Here is a 27,127-nt window from a genome sequence, read left to right on the forward strand (position 1 = left end):
ATCATACAGTGGCCTCAACGGGCAGACCTTCCAAGAACATAAAATCCTAACTCAGTATTTGTAAAAATATTCTCAGGATGTTGCTATTCCTCTGACAGATGCTTGCAGAGCAACACTTATAATTTTTATTTGTACAATCAGAGTTCTATTATTAAAAAAAAATACCCAAATCCTAAAGGAGTTTTTGTTAGTAGAAACGTGACGTTACCGCTAAACAAGTAATAAAAGAGTCAACCCCTTTAAAGGAAATTTGTAGTAGCAAGAATATTTCCAAACACAAACATCCCATTTCCACAAGACCAACTTTTCTCTAGATAAAACTTAAAATTTGAAACAAAGTAGATTGTTATAGCTGGATAAAATAATTTTAGGGTATAAATGCTTTCTCTATCAAATGCATCACTGTACTAATCAGTTTCTGAAAAGGAAAGCTTACTACGCCTACAACTTAAAAGCCCACTGTCTTGGCTGGAACAGGCTGCACCGAGTGTCTAAGAATTACAGTGACAAAAAGCTTCCTATGTAGCTTGTTAATGGGGAGATGTAAAGTTACCAAAAAAAAAAAATCCAACAGAATAGCATTTTACTGCTAATCATTTATTAATTTAATAATAGCTTTTAAAGCATGAAGGGATTTTTGTGGTGCTTTCTAGATGTATTAGTTTGCAACCACAACTGAGGCACAATAAAAACATACACTATATGCTAGCTTTAAAGTATTAGTAAGAAATACAGCACTTATAAAATTTATTGTTTAAAAATTAAATTGTAAAGTTACATTTTACGTAAAACTGCTTCTTGTATATTAAATTTAAGTCTAACGGTCCTGCTTCTTAGTTTGTATTCTATGATTAAGCTGATAGTTCATTTTAGTAACATGAACTAAAGTTTGGTGATTGTTCTGATAACTTTTCTTTAACAGAAAGAATAAAAAAGGAAGAGAAAGGACAAATGAAAAGTATGAGAGACACACAGTTATGATGACAAATCGGGAGGAAAACTATGTATGTTAATCTATTTGAGGTTGTATTAGGAGTTGTCTGCAGAGATACTTCATATTAATATTAATTTATATTTCCTAGATATTGCTTACCCAGCCATTGAATTTTCAGAAGAAGGATCACATATGGATGACTCTTCAGATTTAATGATGGTTTTCTTTGTAGAGAGATCTAACACTCCATCCCCTATAATTTTTGCAAGAGAAAAAACTTTATATTTGTAAAATAATCCTTATACTTTAACATTTTATATTTCGTTGATCCACTCATTCATGACCTAAAAATAAACAACTGTGTTTGCCATGTGGCCACTGCCAAGCCATGGCTTGAGCACTGGTATGACTGGGAAGGCACTACATAGGAAAGAAGAGCAGAGGTGCTGCCAGCACTGCTGGCCACAGGAGGAACAGGCGACAATATACAATTTGTTTCAAACTAACCCTCAGTTACCCTTCCCACACTGTCTGACATTCATCAGTTATTTGACTGATCACACAAGACTATTTCCTATTCAAGGCAGTCCAGATGAGGTTTTGGTAAAATACAAATGATTTAAGTTGTACAAAATGAAGAGCATAGAAAGTATGATGATGAGTTAAGAAAGCAATAATCAGTATTTAATAAAACTAGTAATATGTGCAACATATACTTCTATAAACTGTGACTAAACGTAAAACCAGTGTATTTTTAGAACTGTGTGAAGTTCCACCATTTGAAATAACTAAAGCTGTGCCAAAGTGAATCACTGCCTGTGTGATACACTAAGATTATATATGTAACTGAAGTTATTATCTTTATTCCTATACAACAGTTATTATCTTTATTCCCATACAAACCAAACTTCAGTGATCTAGAAATGAATCTTACAAATTTTAGGATCAAAATGAATAAAAATACTGAATTTTCAATATGGCAACAAACAATAACAATGTGAACATATCTTTACTAACAGCTGAAGTTTAAGCTGTAAGAAAGAACTTATAAGAAAATATATGTTTAAAAATATACTCAAAAATTCAGCTGGGTTTACAAATTTTCAACTGGGTTTTATACTTACTGAATTTACCTAACCTTTACATAGCCTGTCAAAAAACATGAAAAAGTAAAGCAAATGTCCCTTTCATTGTGCATAATCAACTGTGCATAATTCTCATGGTCTGAAGATGCGGTGAGTTAATTCAAGCAGAACTAGTACTACTACCACCACAGAAAAATATTTCAGGTTGCTGGAAAGTAAAACAGAGTAAAGTGACAAAGCAGTGAGAGCAGAGCTGAGGAGCCTGCTGTTTTCTCAAGGGTTATCCAGGCTTCTCTTTCACTTAAAGCAAGTTCTGAGCAAAGAGAGGCTTATTCACCAAGCAGAAGAAACAGCTGATACAAAGGCTGTGATTAGCAGATAGACTAAGAAAAGATCAGAAGTAACAGGGGAAGACAGAGCACGTTGCAGGTCATGACAGACAAGGAACTATGGGAGGTTTCTGAGGTAAGACCTACACAACTGTAATGTTTTTAAAGAATCAATCTCCTGTGGGGAGAATGGACCTCCTGGGACTAAGGGTTGGGCAGGGCAATCTGCTATTTCTTTGTTTATTTCTCATCTCTGCACTACTGCACTGCTACTTTCCTCTACTTAGAAGACTCCTACATATCTCCTTCTTCTGTTTCCACACTCACCCTTGTTCTCGCCAAGACTTAAGCATTATTCAGTTATCCAGGAAACAATTCAAACTGGTTGGCTGCCATTACCCTAGGTTCCTAAACCTAGGTTTTTTTGCTTTTGCATTAGGCAAACTATATTCTAGGGGACAACACACTGACTGGTGCCAGCCACCAGACTATTTGCTATGTGAAGGCAGGACTGTGCCAATTTTATTCACTGATGCATCCCCACTCCCTAGAATAGTGCCTGGCACACAGGGAGCATTTAATCAGCATTGCTGAATGAATTCTGAAGAAATTCAGGATAGCTACAGGTTAGAGTGCTGGAGACTGGACAGGTAAACAGAGTATATGGCATGTCAAACGAAATACCTTGCACTCCAGTTTTCCATCCAGTACAATTCTAATCTACTCTCCAGCTCATCTCAACTTTTCCATAAGCTTCCTTTCATATCGAAACACTTGCAGTTCTTCAAACATTTGGCTTCAGATATGTCCACTGTGAGACCTGGTTTTCTTTGCCTATGATGGCCTCTGCTATCTCTATGTTCTTCAAGAACATGATTACTATGTTCTTCAAGAACATGATTACTATGCTGTATTCTTCTATATATTTGAAAATCCTCCTAATAAAAACTTTTAATGAAAAAACTTGGCACAGAGGTGCACCCTGTAAACGAGGACCAACAGCATGGACCTGGGGCTGGGTGCTCGGGTGGGGGCTGCAGCGTGGGGGACAATAGTCGGAGTAAGTGGAGGTGGGATGGGAGTGAGAGGGGCCCAAGTTTGTAGTAAAATAATAGAAAGACCACGGTTAAAAAAAAAAAAGAACTGAAAAGCACCCAAAACTTGAATCAGCAAAACCTCCTGCTGTCACGCCTGGCCGTCCTCCTTTTCAGGCTGTCAAACAAGTACTTGATTCACCCAAAGGTGAAGTTTACTGTTGTCTCCCTGTGTCAGCAGTATTCTATAATACTAGTATCACTCTCATGTATTTACTGATTCATGTCACTTCTTCTTCTATGATATGGAATCATTTAAGGTCAGGGATCTTGATATCATTTGTATTAAATGCTATGACCTGCTAAAAGGAGAAAAACTGTCTTCTTTACTGCCTCATTTTTCCTTTTCAGAAAATTTTATTTTACTTTTTTATTTGCTTATCCAGTTATTGTTTCCTTTCAGTAAAATGCAAAAGTTTTTCTTTATAGAAAAAATCTTAAACTCTAATATATTGTTTTTAGTTATTTATTTATATTAAAAATTGATTTAAAGACCTTATAAGAACATTTTCAAAAATTATTTGCAAACACAGATTTGGCGCTGAATTCATTAACTTTATTTTGCTTTAAGTGGTTTGTAGTGTATGGAGTAACTTTCCAAAAAATCTGGTGTACATGGTGAATAGCATAGAATGAATTAAAACCTTTTTCCAATTCTAAATTCTATAAAACTCTTGCTTTAGTTGATTTAAAATTAATTATTCTACAAATCAAAAAGAGAAAGATGGTAAAAGGGAATTTCTTTTTTTGCTCTACATTATGCAAACTAGGCTAAAACTCTCTTGTTAGAGTAAAGAAGGTGTGATTCTCACAATTTTTTTTTAAAAAAAAAAACCATGGAGTCATACCGTGGTTGGTGCCTTGAACTTCTGAAGATGTGCACTCTGCCACTTCAGCCACATGCCTGGCCCTCGTGTGATCAAGTTGCCCAAGTCAGACCTATGCTTTCTACTCCTCTGGCACTCTGTTCTATTCTTCCTCTTTAGGAACTCTAAACAATGGCTTACATATGAAATATTTCCCCCCTTCTTCTCTTTATAACATGATCCCTTCCCTATTTGAGATTGTTCATGTTCAATGTTTTATACTAATTGGACTGGCTAATTGAAACATTATAGTTCATATCTAATGGAAAAAAATTCTCATTTCTGCCACAGTGAAATTCCTTAACCAATTAACATTTATGTATTAGATAAATGATATATAAATATGTAAGTAAGCAATTTTTAGAAAAAATTTTAGCTATCTATAGGAAAATTCATTTGTTAGGAGCACTATCTCCTATATTAAATTGCTATGTAGAAATGATTATTCCTTTCTTTTATCATAAAGGTCCAGGAACTAAAAATATTCAAACAGTCACTTCTAGGATTGTCCAAATTAGAAAGCAATGGGAAGAGGAGAGGTAGTCTGGAAAGAAGGGCTGGGGGGTTCTGAAGAAGGGGTAAGTTTAGAAATGAGAATAAAAGGCATTTTCTTGCTCCTGCTGATTTTTATCTAGCTGATAAAACTGCCATCTCACCTTCCCAATGGTTTTACCATTGTGTGTGTGCATATATTTCTAGGTCTTTTCTTTTTTGGTTAGTTTCTGGGCCACACCCGGCGGTGCTCAGGGCTTACTCCTGGCTCTGGGTGCAGGCATCCCTCCTGGGGGCTGGGGAAAACCATGTGGGTGTCAGAGCGCGAACTCAGGCCAGCCACTTGCAAGGCAAGTGCTCTACCTGCTGTGCTCGCTCTCTAGATCCTTATTTCCAGGTCTCGATGAAAAACTTTGATAAAAATTTTGACGTAAAGTCTAGGGTCTTCTTTTTACTAAAACATCTATGCATGTGTGCATTACAGTGCCGTTAATGGCGGCTTTCACGGGAGCCCAAGCCAGCATCACTCCCTCCCCCAGAGTGCCGCATCCCTCTACCAGTGTTCTGGTGCTAGATATAATTCTTAAGTTGTGGGTCATGACCCCACCTTGGGGGGGGTCACATACATTTAAAATATTTTGTTTTAAAATAAATTTTGCTATGACTTATTTTCATACTAAGATCCCGAGATCCATCCCTGGAACCCAACGGTCCCTGAGCACTGCAGAGGTGGCCTCGCTGCCACCTGCACCATGAGGCTGATGCCACAGCCTGCGCAGCTGAGTGTCCCTGTGGCTCCACAAACTCCTTCATCATTCCTCAGGAAGCCCCCCCGCTCCTGTTTCCCCCCAAAAATGCTAAGTATAAGACAGAGAGGGAAATTTATTTACCATTTTCCTATTGTAGATATCTAGGTTTAGTTTTTCACTATTACAAACAATTCTGAAATAAGAATCCTTTGAAAAATTTTTTCTTTTCTTCAAGAACATGATTACTATGCTGTATTCTTCTATATATTTGAAAATCCTCCTAATAAAAACTTTTATGTCATCGGTTGTAAATTCGTCATTATCATCAATAACTAATTTACTTGGATAAACTCTAATGTAAAATTTATAGAATGAAGAAAAAGAAAAAGGCCAATGTAATCTCCCACTCTATGGCCCTGATCAGGGTGCCATGCCATCAGGGTCTCTCCAGGGTGGGGGTTGGGTTCACAGTCTCCTGCCTTTCCTGGGTTCTTCCGAAGCCACTGAGCTACCAGCTGGGCCCTTTGAGATCTTCCAACTAGACCAGAGTTGGATAATATCACACAAATCAGAGACGTTTTAAAGTAGATCAATGCTTGGAAAAATTGAAGTGGTAGCCAAATTGGACAATTTCTTGAAGTGTCATTATACTTCATTAATAAATGGACCGTGGTTTATTTTTTTTAGAGTTCTTTAAAATCAAGATTTAAATTCTTATCTAAAAATCGTTCTCAGCATTGTTGATTTGTGTACCAAGTTTTGAAAAAGGATCTATTCCAAGCAGACTAGTGAACTCCCAACAGTACAGAGTCGCTACTCTTTCAACACTACCACTCCTGGGATTGGCAAGATAGCACAGCAGTGGTGACTTAGGTTAGATCCTGACACCACTATGGTCCCCTGAACACAGAGCCAAGAGTACTTCCCTGGGACTGCTGCAAAACCAAAACAAACAAACAAACAAACAAACAAACAAACAAAAAACATCCAAAATATCCAAATCACCATTCTTAGTCTTTTTTTTATTTCCTTTTTGGGTCACACCCAGCAATGCACAGAGGTTACTCCTAGCTCTGCACTCAGGAATTACTCCTGGCGGTGCTCAGGGGACCATATGGGATGCTGGGAATCGAACCCAGGTTGGCCATGTGCAAGGCAAAACACTCTATCTGCTGTGCTATTGCTCCAGCCCCTCTTTGTCATGTTTTATCTGTTCTCTGTCCATTCTTCAAAGTTGCCCTAGTTAACTTCCATATAGCTTTCAACTCAAGATTTGCCTAACCTCTTATTCCCATAGCAATCTTTATATTCTTCCATACTATATTTATGACATGTTATTATAATTTGCCTAGTTTAGTACTCAAAGACTAATAGCACGGTGGGGCATTAGTGACTATGCTTAGACTCTAAGATTTATATTTAGGTATAAATTAACTGGCTGATTTCCTCTTAAGACTTACTTCTTAAACAAAGGCCTAAAAAGACCCTTACTATTTATTGATGACTTATTATTAACTACCTCAATTGTGGTGCACCAGTCACTAATATATTCTTATGTTCTATAAGAATATATCTCAAACTTTGACCCACTCAAAACGAATAAACTTTTTCTACCTAGTCCGAAAATGACAACCAAAGGTTGATAGTTATTTGGGAGTGAAGTTTACTTCAAAAGAAAATCTTCACATAAGCTAAAAAGGTCAAAGAATGGCTTTAAATGAGCAATTTTTTGTAAGCTTTAATAATATTGATTTCAGGGGCTGGAGCAATAGCACAGTGGGTAGGGCGTTTGCCTTGCATGCGGCCGATCCGGGTTCGATTCCCAGCATCCCATATGGTCCCCTGAGCACCGCCAGGAGTAATTCCTGAGTGCAGAGCCAGGAGTAACCCCTGTGCATCGCCAGGTGTGACCCAAAAAGAAAAAAAAATAATATTGATTTCAGAATGTTGACTGATAATTATGAATTATATATGGATATTAAGTTTATTAAAATATACAGAATCATTATTATATAAGGCAAATTACTAAGCACAGTCCATTCTTGAATATCAATGTAAGCTAACAGATCTTTGAAGCTACATATCAATATTAAATACATAAGTGAAGTTCAGTACATGTAGACAAGTGAATTTTCAAATGAGAAAAATATATTTATACTGTTTTGAGAAGGTGAAAAAATTCTTAATCAGATTTCATTACAAAGATAATCACTAGGGGCCAGAAAGAAGCAGCAGTGGGCAGGGTGCTTGCCTTGCACACATGAAGCCAACCCGGATTTGATTCTCAGCCTCTCACATGGTCCTGTGAGCCCTGCAAGGAGTGAGTCCCGAGTGCAGAGGCAGGACTAACCTCTGAGCACTGCCAGGTGTGGCTCCCAAAACAAAACAAAAAGATAATCACTATCCATAAAACTTACTGGCTAAATGTTACTAGTATTACTAAATAACTTCAGGCTCTTCCTACTTTATACCTCTGATCAGATGTTTTGGACGGGGCGGGACCTCCCAAGCAGTACTCCTGGCAGGAACTAGGCCCAGAGGCGCAGACCTGAAGGGTCAGCGTTCAGGTTCGCAATGCAGTGCTGCAATTCCCTGCAAGAATCTCAGGGGCTCTGAAGCTTTCTGAATCATGCCCAACCTAAGGAATCATAAAACATGCCTAAAGAACTGCTTAAATTTATGTTCAATTTTGTTAAGAATACTTTACACCCACCACATCCATTTTATTTTCTATGATGTTCTGATGATCAATGCACTCTGATAATCCTGGACTCCACACCATTATCAAGTGCCCCAAACAACCCTCTGACACAATCACCCTATTAGAAACTGCAGAAAATACTATTTTAAGCATTTAAGTCTTCCATATTGATTAGTTAGAATTCTTTAAGAATCTTCTTTAAATAAGCAGTAGTTGATTATTCTAAGATACAATTTGTAAAACAGCAAACAAGTAAACAAAAAAATGCTTAACTTTTTTCAGTAACTGCTAATTTGCATGTAAGAAGCTGATAATGTATCTCCACCGTAGATCACTGACTTTGAGGAACACATTTTCTAATTATTTAATTATTTATGGATTTTAAAATACTCAATATTTTTCAGTAGCACTTGTTCTTCCTTTTGATACTACAGTATTCCCATATTTAGCCAATAAAAAACCTCTTGAACTTCAGTCTTGTATCTTTTGACAAATTAGTGTTTGGAGCTTCCTTGGCTTCCTAGCCAAGTTTAGGTCATCTTGTACATTTTTGATCCAGACTGAGAATCTAAGCAAGCCAGTTTCCTTTTTAAGGAAAAAGATGAAATTATATGCCTGCACTGTATTTCCAATCTAAATGTAATAGTAATGTCTTTGATTTTTCTTGTTTTTTATTTCACCCAGAGAATTTTATTTCCTAATACTGTTAACATGATTACATAATTTAAGAAACTCAATCAAATTAAAAACATATTAGCAAATTAACAATGTCAATATTACTAAAAAAGAAGTTTAGACTATCTTTGAAGCACCCCTGTCATTAGTACACATTGCACTAAGAATTTATGGTAAAAATACTGGAGAAAAATCATGTGACTTAATATGTCAATATGCTACTAACAATGCTACTAGGCTCACTTGTAAATATAAAATTTTTAAAAAATATTTAGGCATGTATCATTTTAAAAAACTCCTCATTCTTTGAATATATAAAACATTTACACAAAATATATAAAAAAGTCTGTTTCAAAGAACTTCTCATCCCATCCACTTCATTATTTCAATCCTTTACAGATAATAGTGCTTGTTAGTGTTTATCTTTCCTATTCAGTTTGCACAAAAAAATATAATAAGCAATGGGCTGTATCTTATTTGTATCACTTAACTATTAAAACCTTGAAATGCTATTTGTAAAGAGATCTTTTCCACACCCCAGTGCCCCCTTCTTTCAGATGTATAGTGATACAATAATTTGGTTAAGTCTCTGGGCTATTTCTAAATTCCTTGCTATTATAAATAATGCCCCAATTGGCATTGCTAGAGCTTTTCCTGGCTCTGTGCGCAAGGATCATTCCTGGTGAACTCAGGGGACCATATCTCCATTGTCAGGCATCAAGCTGAGGCTGGACTGAACCGATGTCAACAATATGCATGGCAAGCGCCAAACCCTTCCTTGAACTTTCTGGCCCCTTTACCTCTTTAGTGGAAAACTATGAAAAATTACAAGTAAAATATAACTTAATGAACTGTTACTTAGGAACTGTATGTGATGAAATACCCGTATTTGTATCAAACTCTACCAAATATTTGGGGAAAATGTAATGGCTATTATGTTTCTCTTTTTTTCCTTTCTTGTCTTCTTTCATTTTTAAATTCAAATAACAACTTAAACTGATGGTTTGTTTGCATGGTAACAACATGGAACTTCTGGATTAAAAACTCTTTGTTCATATTTCTTAGAAAACAAAAAAAGAGAGAGAGGATCAGCTTATTTACTGCAAAAGTTAAATTAATTGCTACTTTATAACCTGAGATTTTATAGAAAAGGCTTTGAACAATCTCAATTGCTTAGTGACAGATAATAATATTCATAAATTTCCTCATACATACCTGATATTTTCCTCCTGTCATTAGTTTCTATTATCTTTGTATTTGATAATTTCTTCTGCATAGAACGTCCTGCCCTGAGTATTACAGGCAGGACTACTTCTCAAGTCTCTGCCCAAGCTCCCATCTTAAGGGGGGCTATACTGACCACTTTACTGAAAGTAACCTTCCTAGCCACTCTGGGAATCTTAACTAATGATTCTTTGGTAAAGGGGCAGCTCACAGTATTTCAATACGAACAACTACTTTCTAGAAATCAGAATTTAACAACAAATTAGAAACTCAAGATAGTGAAAATAATTAAACTAGCTCATGAGAGAATTAGTGATTATAAAGACGGTTTTAAATACACTAATCAAAATGCAGCACAAAAGTTAAGAGGTGGAAGGTAGGAAAGATTTATGGAGGGTAGAATTAGTACAACAAAAACCACCTCAATAGATTCTGGTAAGAGATAAAGTGAATGACAATACATGTGAAAAAACAATGACTGAAAATCATAATTGACAAAAATATTTATCCTGTTTTAGGAACCATGTATTTCCAAACAGAATAAAATACATCCACACCAGAAAACACTGAAGATGACAACCCGAGGAACACCAGAAACAAAACAGAATCAGACAGTCTGAAAGAAAGAAATGCTAAAGGTAGAGTGTGAATAATATTTCTACAAAAGACAGATATAAAACATCTAGTGGTAATCCTATTCTACTTACTGTATCATTCAAAGAAAGTTTAGTTTTATGTGAGTGTAATAGACAAATGTTTATAGATTACAATCACAGTACTTCTATAGCTTCTCTTCTATGGTGGTGAAGGATAAGGTAAAGAGAGGCTGGCATTTGACTATCTTTTAAGAGTTGGTCATATCTTTACTTTCTTACAGTACCAGGTATCAAACTCAGGGTCTCACATATGTAAGAAAAGTGATCTACATCTGTAAACTGATTACTTTTTATTTAATCTTCACATTGTTCCAATAAGTCTATTATTATTATGACTAGATAACATGAGAAAAATCAAGCTCTGATGATAAGGTTACTTTTAGATAACTGACATAGTAGGACTTGGATTTCAACCACATCTGTGTCAGATAACCAAAGACAAATCCTAATCCCATTAGAACACTGAAGTGCCTCTCCCAAGAAGAGATAAAGGATGTGAAACATAGAAAATCAATACAAAAGAATTACTAAAAATTCTATGTATTAATACATTTCCCCCTTAAATCGAATATCATAGTCTTCAACATTTCTTTCTTTCCTATGACTTACTATTTTTCTCAGATTTCTCTACATGAACAAATTCATACAATAAAACATTAGGAAAATAAAGAGAAAATTCATTCTTATTTCAGCTCTTCTGAATTTTAAACTGACTTAAGAGATTATCTTTTAAAAAGAGCAACAAATGTATTTTTTGTCAGCACCCCAAATGTCACTCTCTGCTTTCTGTGATCAAACCTAACACTAATATTTTTCTAGCTTCAAAGACTGACAGCAGTATCCCTAAATTACTTAAAAGGCTACTTGTTCCCTCTTCTCCAGGCAAGTTACTTGGCATGCTCCACAAGCACATAAAATACCCTTCCTCTTTCCTCTGTGAAGTCATGGCTCCTTTTTAATTAATTGCTGTAGAAGTCTAACATCATTATTTCTTTTAATCTTTCAGGTTCCTTAAGAAAAATGCTTTTTCCTATGGGAGACAGAGCAAAGTACAGTGGGTGAGGCAGACCAGGGTTTGAGCCTCACATCCCATACGGTCGCCTGAGCCCCACCTGAAGTGATCCCCGTGTACAGTGCCTTCACCCTCAGCATTTTTTCTCTATAGCTAATTACATCATTTTCTTTTCTTTTTTTCCACATGTATCAGACTTTTCTTTCTCTAGTATGCCCTATTTTTTACATGTTTAAAACAATAAACAGCATGTGCTTCATGTCCTCGGATGAACACGTCAAAATACTTTTTTCCTCATAAACATCTCTCTAGTATGCTTGTTACTAGAAGTCTCTTACCATATACTTTATTGTGGAAAAGAGAATGAGAGCAAGTCAAATTTCATGTTTTGAAATCCAAGTCAAAGGCAGTACAAAAGCTCTAACTGAGCACTTCTCTGAAGTTCATATCATACAGCTAATTACAAGTAAAACACTTTATAAGATTAGGATTTTAAGACAAAATTATGTATTGCACTAAAAACTCTTACCTTGCTGAGTACTTTGTTCTTGCATTCGATTCACAGTGAGGTCTAGGGGGCCTTCCTGCTCTTCCTGAAGAGAGTTTTCTGCTTGATTCATTTGGATACTTTTACATATTAGACTTGGTCCAATTGAACCATTTCTATTCTCTTGAATTTTACCACTTTTTGAAATATACTCAATTGCAAACTGACGTATCATCTTTTTCATTAATTCCTGAGCAACTAAGGGAATGTTAGGATCACAGTTCTGAGGAAGATCTAGGAAGAAATAAACATACTGAGCATTAAAAAAGAGAAATGAAAAATAACATTTTATTAAAAATTAATTAGTTCATAACTCTTAATCTCAATCTGCATTTACCACTGATTTCTTGGGATTTATCAAGAAAAATCTTATTTAACTAGTATGATAATATGGCAAACTATACATTGCCAAAAGTTACAAAAAATAATTTTTTTTTTAGTTTTTTTGTTTTTGCTTTTTGGGTCACACCTGGCAATGCACAGGGGTTACTCCTGGTTCTGCACTCAGGAATCACCCCTCTCGGTGCTCAGAGGACCATATGAGATGCTGGGAATTGAACCCGGGTCAGCCGCATGCAAGGCAAAGGCCCTACCTGCTGTACTATTGCTCCAGCCCCCCCAAAAATAAAAATTTTCAGCTGCAAACTAAAGTACAGATGAAGAATTAGATATAGAAGTAGGACTAATTGCTTATTTTCTGAGCAGAATCCAAATCTATTCAATCAGATGTCAAAATACTTAGTATGTACTGTGTTTATAGAAGTTTTAAAGCATTTTAAAACAAAGTACATGAAAAACTAGTTAAACATCTAAAATCACAAGTTTTATTGCAAATAAATTCTACAATTCTGACAAGTTTGCATAAATACAAATACATTCAAAGACCTTTCACGTCAACTTTTTAATTTTAATTTTTATTTTTTGCTTTTGGAGCACACCTGGCAGTGCTCACAGCTCACAGATGTAAATCCTGTATGTCGGGCCGTATGGGATGTGGGGACTGAACTGGCCCGGCACGTGCAAGGCCAGCACCTTACTTGCTGTAATATATCCTAAGCCGCCATTTTGATTCTGGTTTTAAATTTAAGTGATTCATTGACAATTGCCACTAAATTACTTTTGCATTCAAGAATTGTTAGTATTCTGCTACCTTCACTTTCTTTCAGTTTTTTTGCAGGAACACTAATGGTGAGTTATGCAGAACTACATTTCTCACTTAAATATTTCAGCATGCAATGAATTAAGTTTCTCTTATGGCTACAGCGTTAAATATTTTAATCAGTCCTTAAGTCTAAAACCAGATTTTATCTACAACTATAGTGAAATCAACACTTAATGATGCCTAAAAGTAGTGTGAGATTGAAAGAGAGTAATTTAGTCACAGGAGTGGAAGAACACAGATCACTTCAGAACACGGAGTGCAAGAGCGACGGTAAGTGCTAGTACTGGGCTGAGTGGTGGCAGGGGCCACGCATCTGCTCTCCCTCCAATCCTTCGAGTCACGCGCTGCTTTAGAGCCAGGCTGGTGAACAGACTGGAGCGGGCGAGGCTGGCCGACACGGGGAAAGGATAACAAAGCCAACTTTGGTCAGACTACACACTTCTCTTTTAAGACGTATTTGTTGAGATTCTAGTCTTTCCCTCCTTAAACTTCTTGACTCCTACCCAAGCAGTGAGTAGGGCCTGCCTGAGCTCAGCTGCAAGCATGGGAAGCTTCTCGTCTTGACGCTCTGTCTGAGCTGGAATATGTGTCTGAGGAAACTTGCACCTTCACAGGCCTGTGACTGCAGAATGCATGAATGTCTGAGAACACAGCACTGGGAGAGGAGACGAGCCAACTCCTTGGATACAAATGATCTTCTTTCCATCACAGCAGGTGCAAAGGAGGTCTGCTATTTCAGACCTGCCCGAGATAGGGACATATGTAATAAACATCTCCACTATATTGCCTCTTTCGAAAGAATGATCTGGAGGTCCCGAGGACACATGGCTCAGTGGCAGAGCTTATACTTCATGTGTGAGGTTCTGGATCACTGGTACCACAAAAAAAACCAGGAAATTTGAATTCTGAAAAACATCTGATAGAAAGGACTACAAAACCTATATAGAATGTAAAATTTCAGCCCTTTTATTAATTCCATCAATCCTCAACAGGAAGAGAGGCACTATTTGGTTTCCTGGATACTGGAGTAAAGGGCTTAGTTACAGATCAACATTTCAGTTGTCCTTAAAATGTAAACTACTTGTATATCCATTCTAAATTTTTGTTTTCTTTTTGGGCCACACCCAGTGGTGCTCAGGGCTTACTCCTGGCTCTTGCACTCAGGGATAATTCTTGGCAGGCATTCCAAATTTTAATTTGTTTACAAATGTAGAAATAACAGAACCTTGAAAGTCAAAATAGGATTCGCTTATACAATAAGGTTAGAGAAGTTACATTTATAATCACTGTGTTGTGTAATAAGAAGATTACTGGGGAAAAATGAATCAATTCCTTAACCTACAGTGATATTTCTAGTCCAGATAAGGGAATGTGACAAGTACCCGACACGATTCACCAACAGAGCATTTCCGCAATGCACACAGAACTCTCAGGGCAGGGCCCGGGCGGTGTCTGGGGTTAAGGCTGTTGCCTCACATGCAATCATGGCACAGGACCCTCTAGGACCATCCCTGCAGAAACAAGGTGGTGGTGGTGGGGAAACGCCCTGAGCCACATTCTCCAACACCGCATCAACCAAGAGAAATTGGTTCAAGAGTTGTTTTCGCTCGCTCTCTTTGTCTTTTTTAACAGAGAATTCCGTTGGGGCTAGGCAGAGAGCTCAAGCTGAGTGTGTGCCTGCCACCCGCAGACACTGAGTGAAGCCCTTGTGGCCACACACCAATACTGGACCCAGGGGAAGCCCCTGCCAGGCCCCTACGGTGAGGCGTCCCCCACAGGAGAGCATCTTGGATCTGTTCCCCTCCCACCCACTGACTTTGCTTAGCACGAACCTTCTGGCTCCATCCAGGCCTGGCAAGCTGCATGATTTCATCTTTTCTGTTTTCTTTCCTTCTACCCTAAAGTTCTTTATACCGGAGGCATTTATATTGCAAATGGACAAGACTTTAGAAAAATATTTTGTCATCTTTTCTCTCTTCCTTGTATTATGATAAAAAACTTTTTTGGTAAGGTTTCATGAAACTTTTTTTTTTAAGGGGACCAGGGAGGCCCCCCTCATGATGCTGAGGAGGTGAGGGGTGCCACACAGGATGGCGCTTCAGTGGGAGGCCTGTAGGCCACAGTGCCCTTCAGGCCCGAAGGGATAAAGCCACATCCAGGCACACACTTCAAACCCTGCACTATTTCCCTGCCCTAATTTCTTTTCGACCTACTATATTTTTGGTGGATGTTTTTGGTACACTTCAGAAAAAAAGTATATTTTACATTATCTGGGGATACTTTAATTTTGCCAGGGGCTCTGCTTGGGCGGGCACCAGGCCAACATGCCACGCTCTGATTTACCCTGGTCTGTTTAGCCATGCGCAGATCTGAGATTAACTGCGGCTTTTGATCTCTTTTGAGATTTAACTATGGGACTCTGAAATAAGGCCAATAAATGAGCTTGTACAGCAGAGCCGGAAGTGGTTTGTGGGTGTGGCTCCCACATACCTAAGTTTTGGCGATTTAATTTCTTGGTAAACTTGGGCCCAAGTTGTTGGGATCGGCCACAGGCAGAGCGGAAATTTTGGTGTATCAGGAAGCCTGGAGGCACCATCAGGCTGTTGATGTGCTCACCCTACAGGTACAGGGTGGCCTGCTGGTGGCACCAGGCCCCCAACAAAGGCATTCGGAAGTGGTTTCCCACCCCTTTGCTACTAGTGTGGACAGTACCAAAGAACACACACATTACTGGGTACAGTTCAGTCTGTGGCTTATTTCATACTTAAGAAGTCAGCCAAAACTGTATTTGTACCATCAGTACAAATTTCAAAACAAGCAAAATGGCAAGAAATATTTTGGAATTACACTTTAACAACTGTCTTGACTTTGCATAGCCTTGAAAAGGTCACAGCGGGTAGGGCGTTTGCCTTGCACATGGCTGACCTGGGTTCTATTTCCAGCATCCCATATGGTCCCCTGAGCACCACCAGGAGTAACTTCTGAGTGCATGAGCCAGGAGTAACCCCTGTGCATCACCGGGTGTGACCCGAAAAGAAAAAAAGGTCTCAGAGACCCCAGCATTTCACATATCATACTTGGATTTTATAAAGTTAAATATATTCTCAACTTACCACAATAGCATGCTTTAAGGAAATAAAGAAAAAAAGACTACAAGAACATCTTTGCAGTTAGATATGCATGGAATAAAATTTCAACCCTGCTGATTATACAGGGTTTAACTCTGGGCAAATTACTTTAATAAGTCATAATTTATCTGTAATGTGATCTCACATTACACTAGTCTACCAGAGTTCCAAACTTACTTGGCCTAATGCCCCATTTTCAGAAAAATAAAAACTCAGAACTTCCTTTAAATTCCTTTTTAGGGTGGGGAGGGGGCTGCACCAACACCAGTGCTCAGGAATTAGTTCTGGCGGGCTTGGGAGACCACACGGGCCCTGTGGCTCAAACCTGGGTCAGCCATGTGCAGGGCCAGCGCCTGGCCTGCTGTACTCTGTGTCCCCCACCTACCACTTGAAAGGGCCCGCCCCGCTGCCTCCCAGCTGTACTCAAAGCTGCTACTGAGCTCGGATCAAAGCAGCACTCCTAGGAGGCGGTACTGCCCACCCGGGGAACACTGGGTCAACTGGACCAGCGGAGACAGAATGCTTACCCGGTGCCTAGCACAGTCTATAAAGAGCCCAATTAATCATACACAACACAGAAACTTCCTAACAGGCTCTATCAAGAGAAAAGAAATTCAAAAGCATGAATTTCAAGAATTTTAACAATGAGCAACACCTGGCACTCAACTCCTAGATTTTAGAAGGCAAACATTTAGATAAACATCTTGTGACATTCAAACTTTGAACAGAAAAAAAAAAAGAAAAAAAAAACAGAAAAAAAGAACCCAAACCTTGCGTATGTCTATTTAAAAAAAATTAATTTAGGTCCTTTGGTTTACAATACTGTTAAAGGGAAGGGTCTCATACGTAAAACATTTTAGCACCACTCGCCTCCACTCAAGTATGCTCCCCCCCCCCACCTGCGCCCCCCACTCTACTCCCTTTACCCCTCACAAATTTCCAGCTGAAGACCAGTTCATTTTTCAATCTTTCAATTTCAGTAATTTATTGTTATTTATTATTTTTGTTCATTGTTATTTATTATTCAGTAATGTTATTAAAAATTAATTTTTCCTTATCTAGAACTGATATTTTCTTTTTCTAAAACATTTGTTTTTTACCATTTTTTAGGTAGCAAGGTTTACAATGCCGTTAATTACACTTTTCACGCAAACTTCCTTCTAACACTGCCCCCCTCCCCAGAACGCCTGCCTCCCTCCACTCACGTAAGCTCTGTTCTGGAGACAAAAATCTCCAGTGCCAACGCTTTGGGCTATTTGTTGTTCCCTTATATGTTTCTTTATATCCCACATGAGAAAAATCTTTAAAAATAAAAGAAAAAGGAATCACCACATACTGCAAAGGTATTGGTGACCAAGCTTCCAGCATACAGTATTTCAACGCCAAACGCCTTCACCAGCGTCCACTTCCCTCCCCTAGTTCTCTTGCCACTCCCCCACCCCATCTACGTGTCACCCCCTCCAGATGACCTTCCTTCCACCTCTCGTCGTTCTCCCTTCCCCGACTGTCTCCTCACTGCCGTGGCGAGCTTCCTACTGAAGACCAGCTCTAAAGCCCCTGGTGGCCACTGTCTTTGGATTCAGTTATCTTTATAGTCCGCGTACCAGAGAGATTCTTCTGTGTCTGTCCCTCTCCCTCCAACAAGCTTCACCCAGCATGATGCAGGACAAAACTGCATGACTTTCATTTTTCCTTATGGCCAAGCAGCACTCACTGTGTAATGAACAGTTTCTCTGCCCAGTCATCTGTTCTTGGGCACACGTCTGTTTCCAGCTCGGTTACTGGGAAGACAGGAGCACAGGTGTCTTTCTGAGTTTTTTATTTATCTCTTGGAGGTACATTCCCAGGAGTGGAATTGCTGGGTCATACGGAAGCTCAATTCCTAGTATTTCAAGGAATGTTCCTGTTATTTTTTAAAAAGGTTGGACCAGTCGACAGTCCCACTAGCCGTGAATGAGGGTCTCCCCGATGCCACATCTTCATCAACACCAGCTTCTTCTGTCCGTTTAGATGGGTGCTAGTCTCTCAGACGTGAGGTGGCATCTCATTGTTCCGATTTGCATTTCCCTGACGACTAACGATACCTAGCATTTGATCATGTTGTGCCTTTTGGACACCTGCATTTCTCTAGGTAGTTTCTATTTATTTCTTCTCACCATTTTCTTTAAGGGTTAGATTTTTATTTTTTCCCCTTGTAAAATTTGACCGGTGTGTTGCATATTTTGAATATTAGCCCTTTATCAGAAGATTGGAAAGCAAATAATTTCACCCCAACTCTGGGCTGTCTTTTCATTGTTTCCTTTGATGTGCAGAAGCTTCCCAGTTTAATGTGAGAAGGACTTCACAAAAATTTATTGTGGGACCTTTGTTGCTGCTCTGCACTCTGGGAAGGCTTGCCTCAGCTGACAGCACCGGGCTGATCCCGAACAGGAGGCAGATCTGCTGACCCTTTACATGCTGCTCACAGTTATGTCACCATCACTTAGTGAGGACAGGTGGGAAAGCAAGCGTGCAACCTCAGCATCTGCCAGGGGGATGAACTACAGAGACTCTCCCCCAATACAACAAGACGACTAGAGAACCAATGGGGGGAAAACCACACAGCTCACCAAGTTCAATGAGTGAAAACAGTACCACTGCAGCTTTTCCGCTGCTGCTGCTGCACGAGCGCGATCCTGGAGGCCAACTGAACTACTTTGGACACGAGCAGCTCCCAGAAATGCCTCCAGACTGTGAACTGAGCCACTGCCCAAGCGGCGCCAGTGGGGAAGGGTTTCTCTCTCCAGGCTTTTTCATCTTATGAGCACCACAAAAGGGAAGTAAAAGCTTGCAGTGATGCAATTTCTGGCAGAATTTTCCCTGGACTTTATACAGAAATCCAAAACCAAGACCTAATATCTCTTAATTGTCAGCAATGTGAAACGGTTCCTTTTTAGCAGGTCTGACTTTGGGGGGAAACTCCAAACAATAATAGTGAGTTTTTTGTTGAAATATTGAAGGTAATCAAAGTAGCAGCCATTTTTCTAGACTGTGAACTAAGCCATAGCCCCATGATGGCCAAGGAGAGGAAATGTCCTTCTTTCTCGGTTCTTTTCCCTTTTCAGGGAGAAACGTGGCGTGGCGTCCGACATATTATGAGGCCTATTAAGCAGGCACGAACTTGGTGGTGCAGAAAGGGGAAAAAAGGAAAAAAAAATATGTACTTGGAACAGCAGGACACTTGGGCAGTCTCTGGTCGGGGCCGGTACCAGTGCATGCTATGCCAAGATTCCACCCGGGTGGCCACATTTTTGTGCGACCGCTTTGCTGCTGATCTACCAGAATCCGGAGACCAACTAGACTACTTTTGGCTCCAGAGCTGCTTGCAGCCATGTCTCTAGACTGTGAACTAAGCCATAGCCCCACGCCGGCCGAGGACGGGAAATAGCCTTCTTTCTCGTTTTTTTTTCCCCTTGTCAGGTGGCATGGCATCAGCCATATTATGAAGACTATTAAGCAGGCACGAACTTGGTGGCTCGGGAAGGAGGAAAAAAAAAGAGTTATGTACTTGAACAGTGGGACTTCATATCTCTTCATTCTCAGCAATGGAAAACTAATTATCAAATGCTTCCTTGGCAGTAGGGCTGTCTCTCTTGGGGGTAAACACCAACAACAATAGTGAATTTTGTGTTGAAATATGGAATGTAATCAAGGTAAAGAGAAAATGAAGTGAAATTTATCAGTTACACAGGCGGAGGTGGGGGGGCGGGGGGTGGGAGGTATACTGGGGTTTTTGGTGGTGGAATATGGGCACTGGTGAAGGGATGGGTGTTTGAGTATTGTATATCTCACAAGCCTGAGAACTTTGTAACTTTCCACATGGTGATTCAATATAATAAATAAAAAAAAAACCACAACAGTACCACTGCAGACAAACAGTTCAGTAAATTTTCCGACAATGACTTTAGTGACACCGTGTTTAACAAACTCAGGAAAAAAGGAAAAAAGAAGGCACAGAGAGCCAGCAAACCACTAGAAAGTATAAGAGTGGAAATTAAAAAAAAATGAGTATCATCAGAAATAAAGCTATGGTAGGTGATGAAAAAACGCCACAGAAGCTGTGGAGAGCAGAGTAACAGGTCAAGGAACTCTAGGGTGAGGAGGAGAAACCAGCAGGAAGCAGCAGAAGGGGGGAACAGGTGGAAAAGAAATGAGCAGCAGCAGAAGATGATGGGATGAGTTCAAGGGGAGCAATAAAAGAATCACTGGAGTTCCTGAAGAACAGGAAGGCAAGCGTGCCAAAGAAACAACTGTTAAAGAAATCATCCAAAAGAATTCCCTATAGTTGAAGACTATAACCACCAAGATCCAAGAGGCCTGAAGGGTCCCAGGGCAGAGACCCAACCAAGAGAACTGTAGAACTCATTACACTCAACATGACAAAATCAAAGAGAAGAAACAGAATACTGGAGAAAGCAAGACCAAAAAAGAACTTACACACCAAGGAAAGCCCATCAAGTGCATAGCAGATTAAATGAGACTATGAAGCAAGAGAGAATGGAGGGATATAGCACAAAAACTCAATGAGATGAGCACCTCACCAGAATTCTCTATCCAGAGAAGGGAATACCAAGTAAAATGTGGTTGGAGATCCTGCGAGGGAAGGGAGATGCGTGCTGAAAGTAGACTACAGAACTGAACACAATGGCCACTCAATACCCCTATCGCAAACCACAACACCCAAAAGGGGAGAGAGAGAACAAAATGGAATACCCCGCCACAGAGGCAGGGTGGGGTGGGGGGGACAGGATTGGAGGGTGGGAGGGATACTGGGTTCACTGGTGGTGGAGAATGGACACTGGTGGAGGGATGGGCTCTCGAACATTGTATGAGGGAAACACAAGCACAAAAATGGGTGAATTTGTAACTGTACCCTCACGGTGACTCACTAATTAAAAAACATAAATTAAAAAAATTTAAAAAAATTCTCTATCCAGCTAGATTTTCATTCATATTTTAATGAAGAATACAGGGCTTCATGGAAAGGCAAAAGCTTAGGGAATTCATAACTTTGAGACTAATTTTGTCAAAAAGCCTTCCAAGTCTGTTAATGCCTGCCAAGTGAGCGGGCTGGGTGGAGGGAACCTAGTGACACTGATGAAGGGGACATTGGTGCTGGAATACCGTATGTCTGAAGCAACTCTATGACCAATGTTGTGAATCATGGGGTCTTAATAAAAATCAGAAAGAAAAAAAAAGAAACTGAACTTAGTTTGGTTACAATAAAAAAGTTACTGTGGAGGTGTTGATACACACATATAGATAAACAAAAGCTAAACTGAAATTCCACAGAACTGTAAAAAGAACTACAAAAAGTAGCTGATAATTTGTTTCCCAGAAACCATTCTTTCTCTTATTCTAAGTATACATAAAAAATTAATAGTATAAATAATTCTGTATGTGTGAAAATTTTGTTTTTGTTATTGCTTCTGGGGACCCACAAAGGTTCCTTTCTTTAATGATGCAAAGTAGCTTTATCAATCGAGAAATATGAAGAGCTAGAGTATCATGTTTGAGAGAGAGCAAGGTCAGGAGTACATGTCCCAGGCTACAATGTGGGCAAACTTCCAATTTACTTTGCTTGTTTTTGCCTGAAAGTTGTTCCTCCAAAGATCTTTTTATCAAACTACAAATTCCTAAGTTGGGTATATTTTCTTTAGGATGGGTCCATTTTTGCCTCACGTTTTGTGCAGTCCTTTATTTCTGTTTGTTTTCAATCCTCTTTGGTCCTTTTCCAACCTGATCTCTCTTTTCATTCATCATGTGTGGCAACATGAGGCAACCCTCAATTCAATGACTCATATCTTTAATAAATTCTAGGCTCTATCTCTTTGAATAGTGACTCTATTTATACTCTATCTAAGTCTCTTTTTTTCCTTTTTTTTTCTATCTAAAACTCTTGACAATATTTTTTTGTGTGACTTATTTCACTTAGTGTAAGATCCTACAAGTTTCTTTATGTAGTATATTTCAGAATATATCTCCTTTGAAAGGTTGAATGTTCCACCGTATGCATATACCACATTTTTCTTATCCATTCATCTGTCCACTGACATTAGGTAACTTCTAATCCAAGATGATTTTATATTAAAGTTCATATTTATGAGTTAGTATGAATTCAGATTACTCAACCCTTATAACAATGAACTACCAGGAAAAATGATATCCCTTTGGATGCAGATATGTTCTTTCTCTCTACAGTTTCATAGTTTTAAATTAGCATTTTAAGTGTTTCATATTTATAGGGGCTTTCCCAGTGGTGCCAAGGAGTCTGAAAGGCGCATCCCGCAGTGCTTAGCTGGGGGCAGGAGGGACTTGGGGACAGACTCAGGCTGGAGAGGGAAGGCATGTGGAGTCGCCGAGGTCAATCTCCCTGGCCTGCACTCCTGCTTGAGTCAAAGTCTCATACTTTTTTTCATATTTATAGGAAAAAAACTCCCAAATTTTCTGTGGTTATAAAGACTGCTGTTGTATATCAAAGAACATTTGCAACTATACACATTTCCCAAAATATTATTCTTTAATAATTCATTAAAATTATTCAATGCCTTTATAAAAATTAAAAATGATCTTTATGGACAATCTAAACCTATAAAGTAACTCATGACATCTAATCTCAGTAATTTCTGAAATTTAATGATACAGAGCTGCATTTCACTGTCCCAATAAGAGTGAAGGCATTCGGCTCTCCGCTGAGGTGTGACCCCAGTGGTCGCACATGTGCAGCCTCTCCGTTGCTGAATGACCACTCCTGGAGGCCACCTATCTACTTTTGGCACCAGCAGCTTCTTGTAGAAATGTCTCTAGACTGTGAACTAAGCCATGGTCCCATGCCGCCCTAGGAGGGGAAAGGTTTTTCTCTCTTGGCTTTTCCTTTACGAGGAGGGGGTGGGGGATGGCTGGCGACCGCCATCTTATAAGGACCAGTAAAGAGAGGTACGAGCTTGCAATGATGCAATTTCTGGCAGAAATGTCCCTGGACTTAGTTACTAAAATACAGAAATCCAAAACCTCGTATCTCTTCATTCTCCGCAATGGAAAACAAATTATCAAATGCTTCCTTTTCAGCAGGTCTGATTTTGGGGGGGAAACTCCAAACAATAATAGTGAGTTTTTTGTTGAAATATTGAATGTAAACAAAGTAAAGAGAAAGTAAAGTGAAAATTATCAGCTACACAGGAAGGGGGGTAGGGGTGAGATGGGAGGTATACTGGGGTTCTTAGTGGTGGAACATGTGCACCGGTGAATGGATGGGTGTTCGATGATTGTATAACTGAGACTTAAGCCTGAAAGCTTTGTAACTTTCCACATGATGATTCAATAATTAAAAAAAAAAGTAAAAAAGAAAAAGAGTGAAGGCATTGTTTTTCAACCATGTTTTTATAGTCTCCTGATAATTCCTAGAGATTTAATATTAAATTCTTAAAGGAAAGTGTAGCAGTGGCAAATGTCTGCAGTAACCATGATAGGGCAAAGTTGTTCATCTTGGAGAGGAGGGGAAACCACCCTCCCTCCGTCTCTCCCTCCCTCCGTCTCTCCCTCCCTCCCTCCCTCATGCTTATTGAATCACCGGGGTACAGTTACAAGCTTTCATGTTTGAGTTACAATCATACAATGATCAAACACCCATCCTTCCATCAGTGCACATTCTCCACCACCAATATCCCCAGTATACCTCCTGCCTCCATGGTAGACAATTTCCCCTAAACTCTCTCTACTTTTGGGCATTATGGTTTGCAATACAGATACAGAGAGGCTATCATGTTTGGTCCTTTATCTTTCAGCACACATCTCCCATCCCGAACGATTCCTTCAACCATCATTGACTTGGTGATCCCTTCTTTATTCCAGCTGCCTTCTCCCCCAGCTTGGGAAGCATTTCTTGTCACCATTTTGTCATATCTTTATGCTCCAATGCTAAAGGTAAAAAAGCCTGTGGCTATTAAAAGTAAATATCATAGTAAAAGTTCATGATATAATTTTCTAAGTTTTTCTTCCTTAAAAATTTTTGTAAAGACCACTTTTAGCATAAGAAACTCAATTTTTAGTACAAACCTAAGTTTATATTCTAAGTATTAAAAAAAAAGCATCTGCTTTTTAAAACATGTTGTCTGATGCTTATATAATTGGTAATGCCTGCCAGGATACCTAGAAAAAGATGAAAACGTAAAACTCAAACAGAAATTTAGAAAAGGGTCCTCACTATTAATCTCAGAAACATTAAAATAATTTATGGAAATATTGTGAACTTTATAACCACCAATGGTCACTTTTCTGGAAAGGGCACAGTCGGTGGGTCGACAGTTCAAACCAGGGCTGGCTGAAAACAAGACAAGTGTCTTACCTCCTGTACTATAATCCTTTAATAACTTATAAGAAATACACATTTTATTATATTCCAAAATCAGTGGGAATACTGACTTTTATCTCTCCTAATCAGAGATGAAAAGATCTCCAACAAAATATTAGTGAATTGAATTTAATGATGTATAGAAAGAAGTATATACAATGAGCACGAGGGTTTATTGCATGAGTGCAACGCAAATTCAACACCTCTCAATGAACACAATTAATCAATAGACTAAGCAGAAAAATCATAGATCACCTCAATTGACACACACACAAAAAACATTTAACAAAATCCCAAATCCAAAATCCATTTACAACAAAACTCCTGGTAAACTAGGAATAGAGGAGATTCCATTCATTTGAGAATAAAAGATTTTTTAAAAAGTCCACAGTAAAGTAGAATAAAGTGAAACAGAGAGGATACGTCTCACCTCTCTACTAGACATTTCAATGGAAGTGGTAGGTAATGTACTATAATAAGACACTGGGAAGGAAGACATAAAAATACCTGTGCTCAAAGAACACATAATTCCCATGCAGAAAAACTGACAAAATCCTGTAACAAATAAGCTGTAACTATAGCAAGAATGCAGGACACAAGATTAACACACTGAAGTCAATCATCTTCCTATATATACCACTAATGAACACAGAGAATTTGAAATTGAAACATAGTATCATTTAATATTAAGACCCTCAAAAATAAAGAATGCAGGACGAAATGTAACAAAATATTTACAAGATCTAAGGAAAAATACAGAACTCTGATAGGAAAAGAATGAAAAAAAATAAGTAAAATGTTCTCTCAAATTGAAAAATGAGAAATTTGTTCAGTTATAACTCAATACCGCTGAGTTATCAATTATCCCCAATATGATTTATAAATTGAGCGAAATCCTACTCAAAACTGTAAGGTTGTCTTGAGTTGTCCTGTGGATATTAAAAACCAGATTAGTAGAGATAAGGACCAGGAGGTCTGCCCCACAGCTTGGAAACTGGCCTCACATGCTCGGGGAAAGGCAGCTCAGATAGAGAAGGGAACACCAAAGAGGATGTTGGGAAGATCCACTCAGGTTGAAAGATGCGCGCCGAAAGTAGACCATAGACCGAACATGATGGCCACTGAATACCTCTATTGCAAACTACAACACCCAAAAAGAGTGAGAACAAAAGGGAATGCCCTGCTGCAGAGGCAAGGTGGGGTGGTGGGGGATGGGGCGGGGGTGGTGAGAGGGATCCTGGGATCATTGGTGGAGGAGAATGGGCACTGGCGGAGGGAAGGGTAAAAGATCACTGTATGAGTGAAACGCAAACACAAAAGTTCATAAGTTTGTAACTGTACATCACAGTGATTCACTAAAAAAAATTAAAAAACAGATTAACATAGAATGGAAATGGTCCAAATCAAAAAATAGCAGCAAAAAAGAACCACACTGGGGAACTAACACTATGACTTCAAAACTTACTGTAAACTGACAGCAATCTTGATCGTATTGTCCAGAACAAAAATAGAGAAACACAGGAGCTGAGGACACTGTACAGCCCAAGGACACGCGACAGCACGGGTATACTGACTGGATTATTAGACCCTGTTCTAACCCCCAGTGCCATGTGCCCCCTCTAGTGTCTCAGGGTTAGTCCCGGAGGACCCTGAGCATCACTGGTGTGGCTGTGGGGGCATCTAAACACAGAGGGGGTGGCCCAGATAACTGCTGGTACTTTAGGGCACAAGCAACATGGCATCCTTGGGTGCCTGAATTGATCTTCTGGCCCAGGTGGCAGAGATTGCCAGATGTGGTCGCATGGGCCCTCCTGAGCACTGCTTACGAGGTTAACCCTCCCTCCACCCGAAAGAAAAGACAAGCAGATCAAACAGAACAGAGAGTCCAAAAAAAGACCCAACAGGCAAAGCAACTTTATTTCATGAAAGAGCAAAGGTTCGGTAAAAAAAAACAATCTTTTCAACAAACGGTGATAGAGTAATTGAACCACCAGAGCTAAACTCTAGACACAGAACTTATGCCTTTCACAAAAATTAATGCAAACAAGGCATCTACTTTAATGGAAACCTACAAGTATAAAATG

At 39.0% G+C, this 27,127-nt stretch overlaps 1 protein-coding gene across 10 annotated transcripts in view; it reads right to left on the bottom strand.

Annotated features, from left to right (window-relative positions):
- Positions 1–27,127, bottom strand: part of LCORL (ligand dependent nuclear receptor corepressor like) — a 155,125-nt gene that overhangs the window by 34,407 nt on the left and 93,591 nt on the right. For 4 of the 10 annotated variants that reach the window (XM_055138267.1, XM_055138261.1, XM_055138266.1 and 1 more), the window contains exons 5-6: positions 12,347–12,598; positions 1,094–1,187 (exon numbers count right to left, since the gene is read on the bottom strand). The exons of 3 other annotated variants lie outside the window; for them this stretch is intronic. In XM_055138267.1, the coding sequence (XP_054994242.1) occupies positions 1,094–1,187; positions 12,347–12,598 (346 nt within the window). Of the gene's footprint in view, positions 1–1,093; positions 1,188–12,346; positions 12,599–27,127 lie in introns of those variants that run through there. 3 more of the 10 variants (XM_055138268.1, XM_055138272.1, XM_055138269.1) reach the window with 2 other exon arrangements.

This window comes from Sorex araneus, chromosome 5, assembly GCF_027595985.1.
Source record: "Sorex araneus isolate mSorAra2 chromosome 5, mSorAra2.pri, whole genome shotgun sequence".
Taxonomy (NCBI): domain Eukaryota; kingdom Metazoa; phylum Chordata; class Mammalia; order Eulipotyphla; family Soricidae; genus Sorex; species Sorex araneus.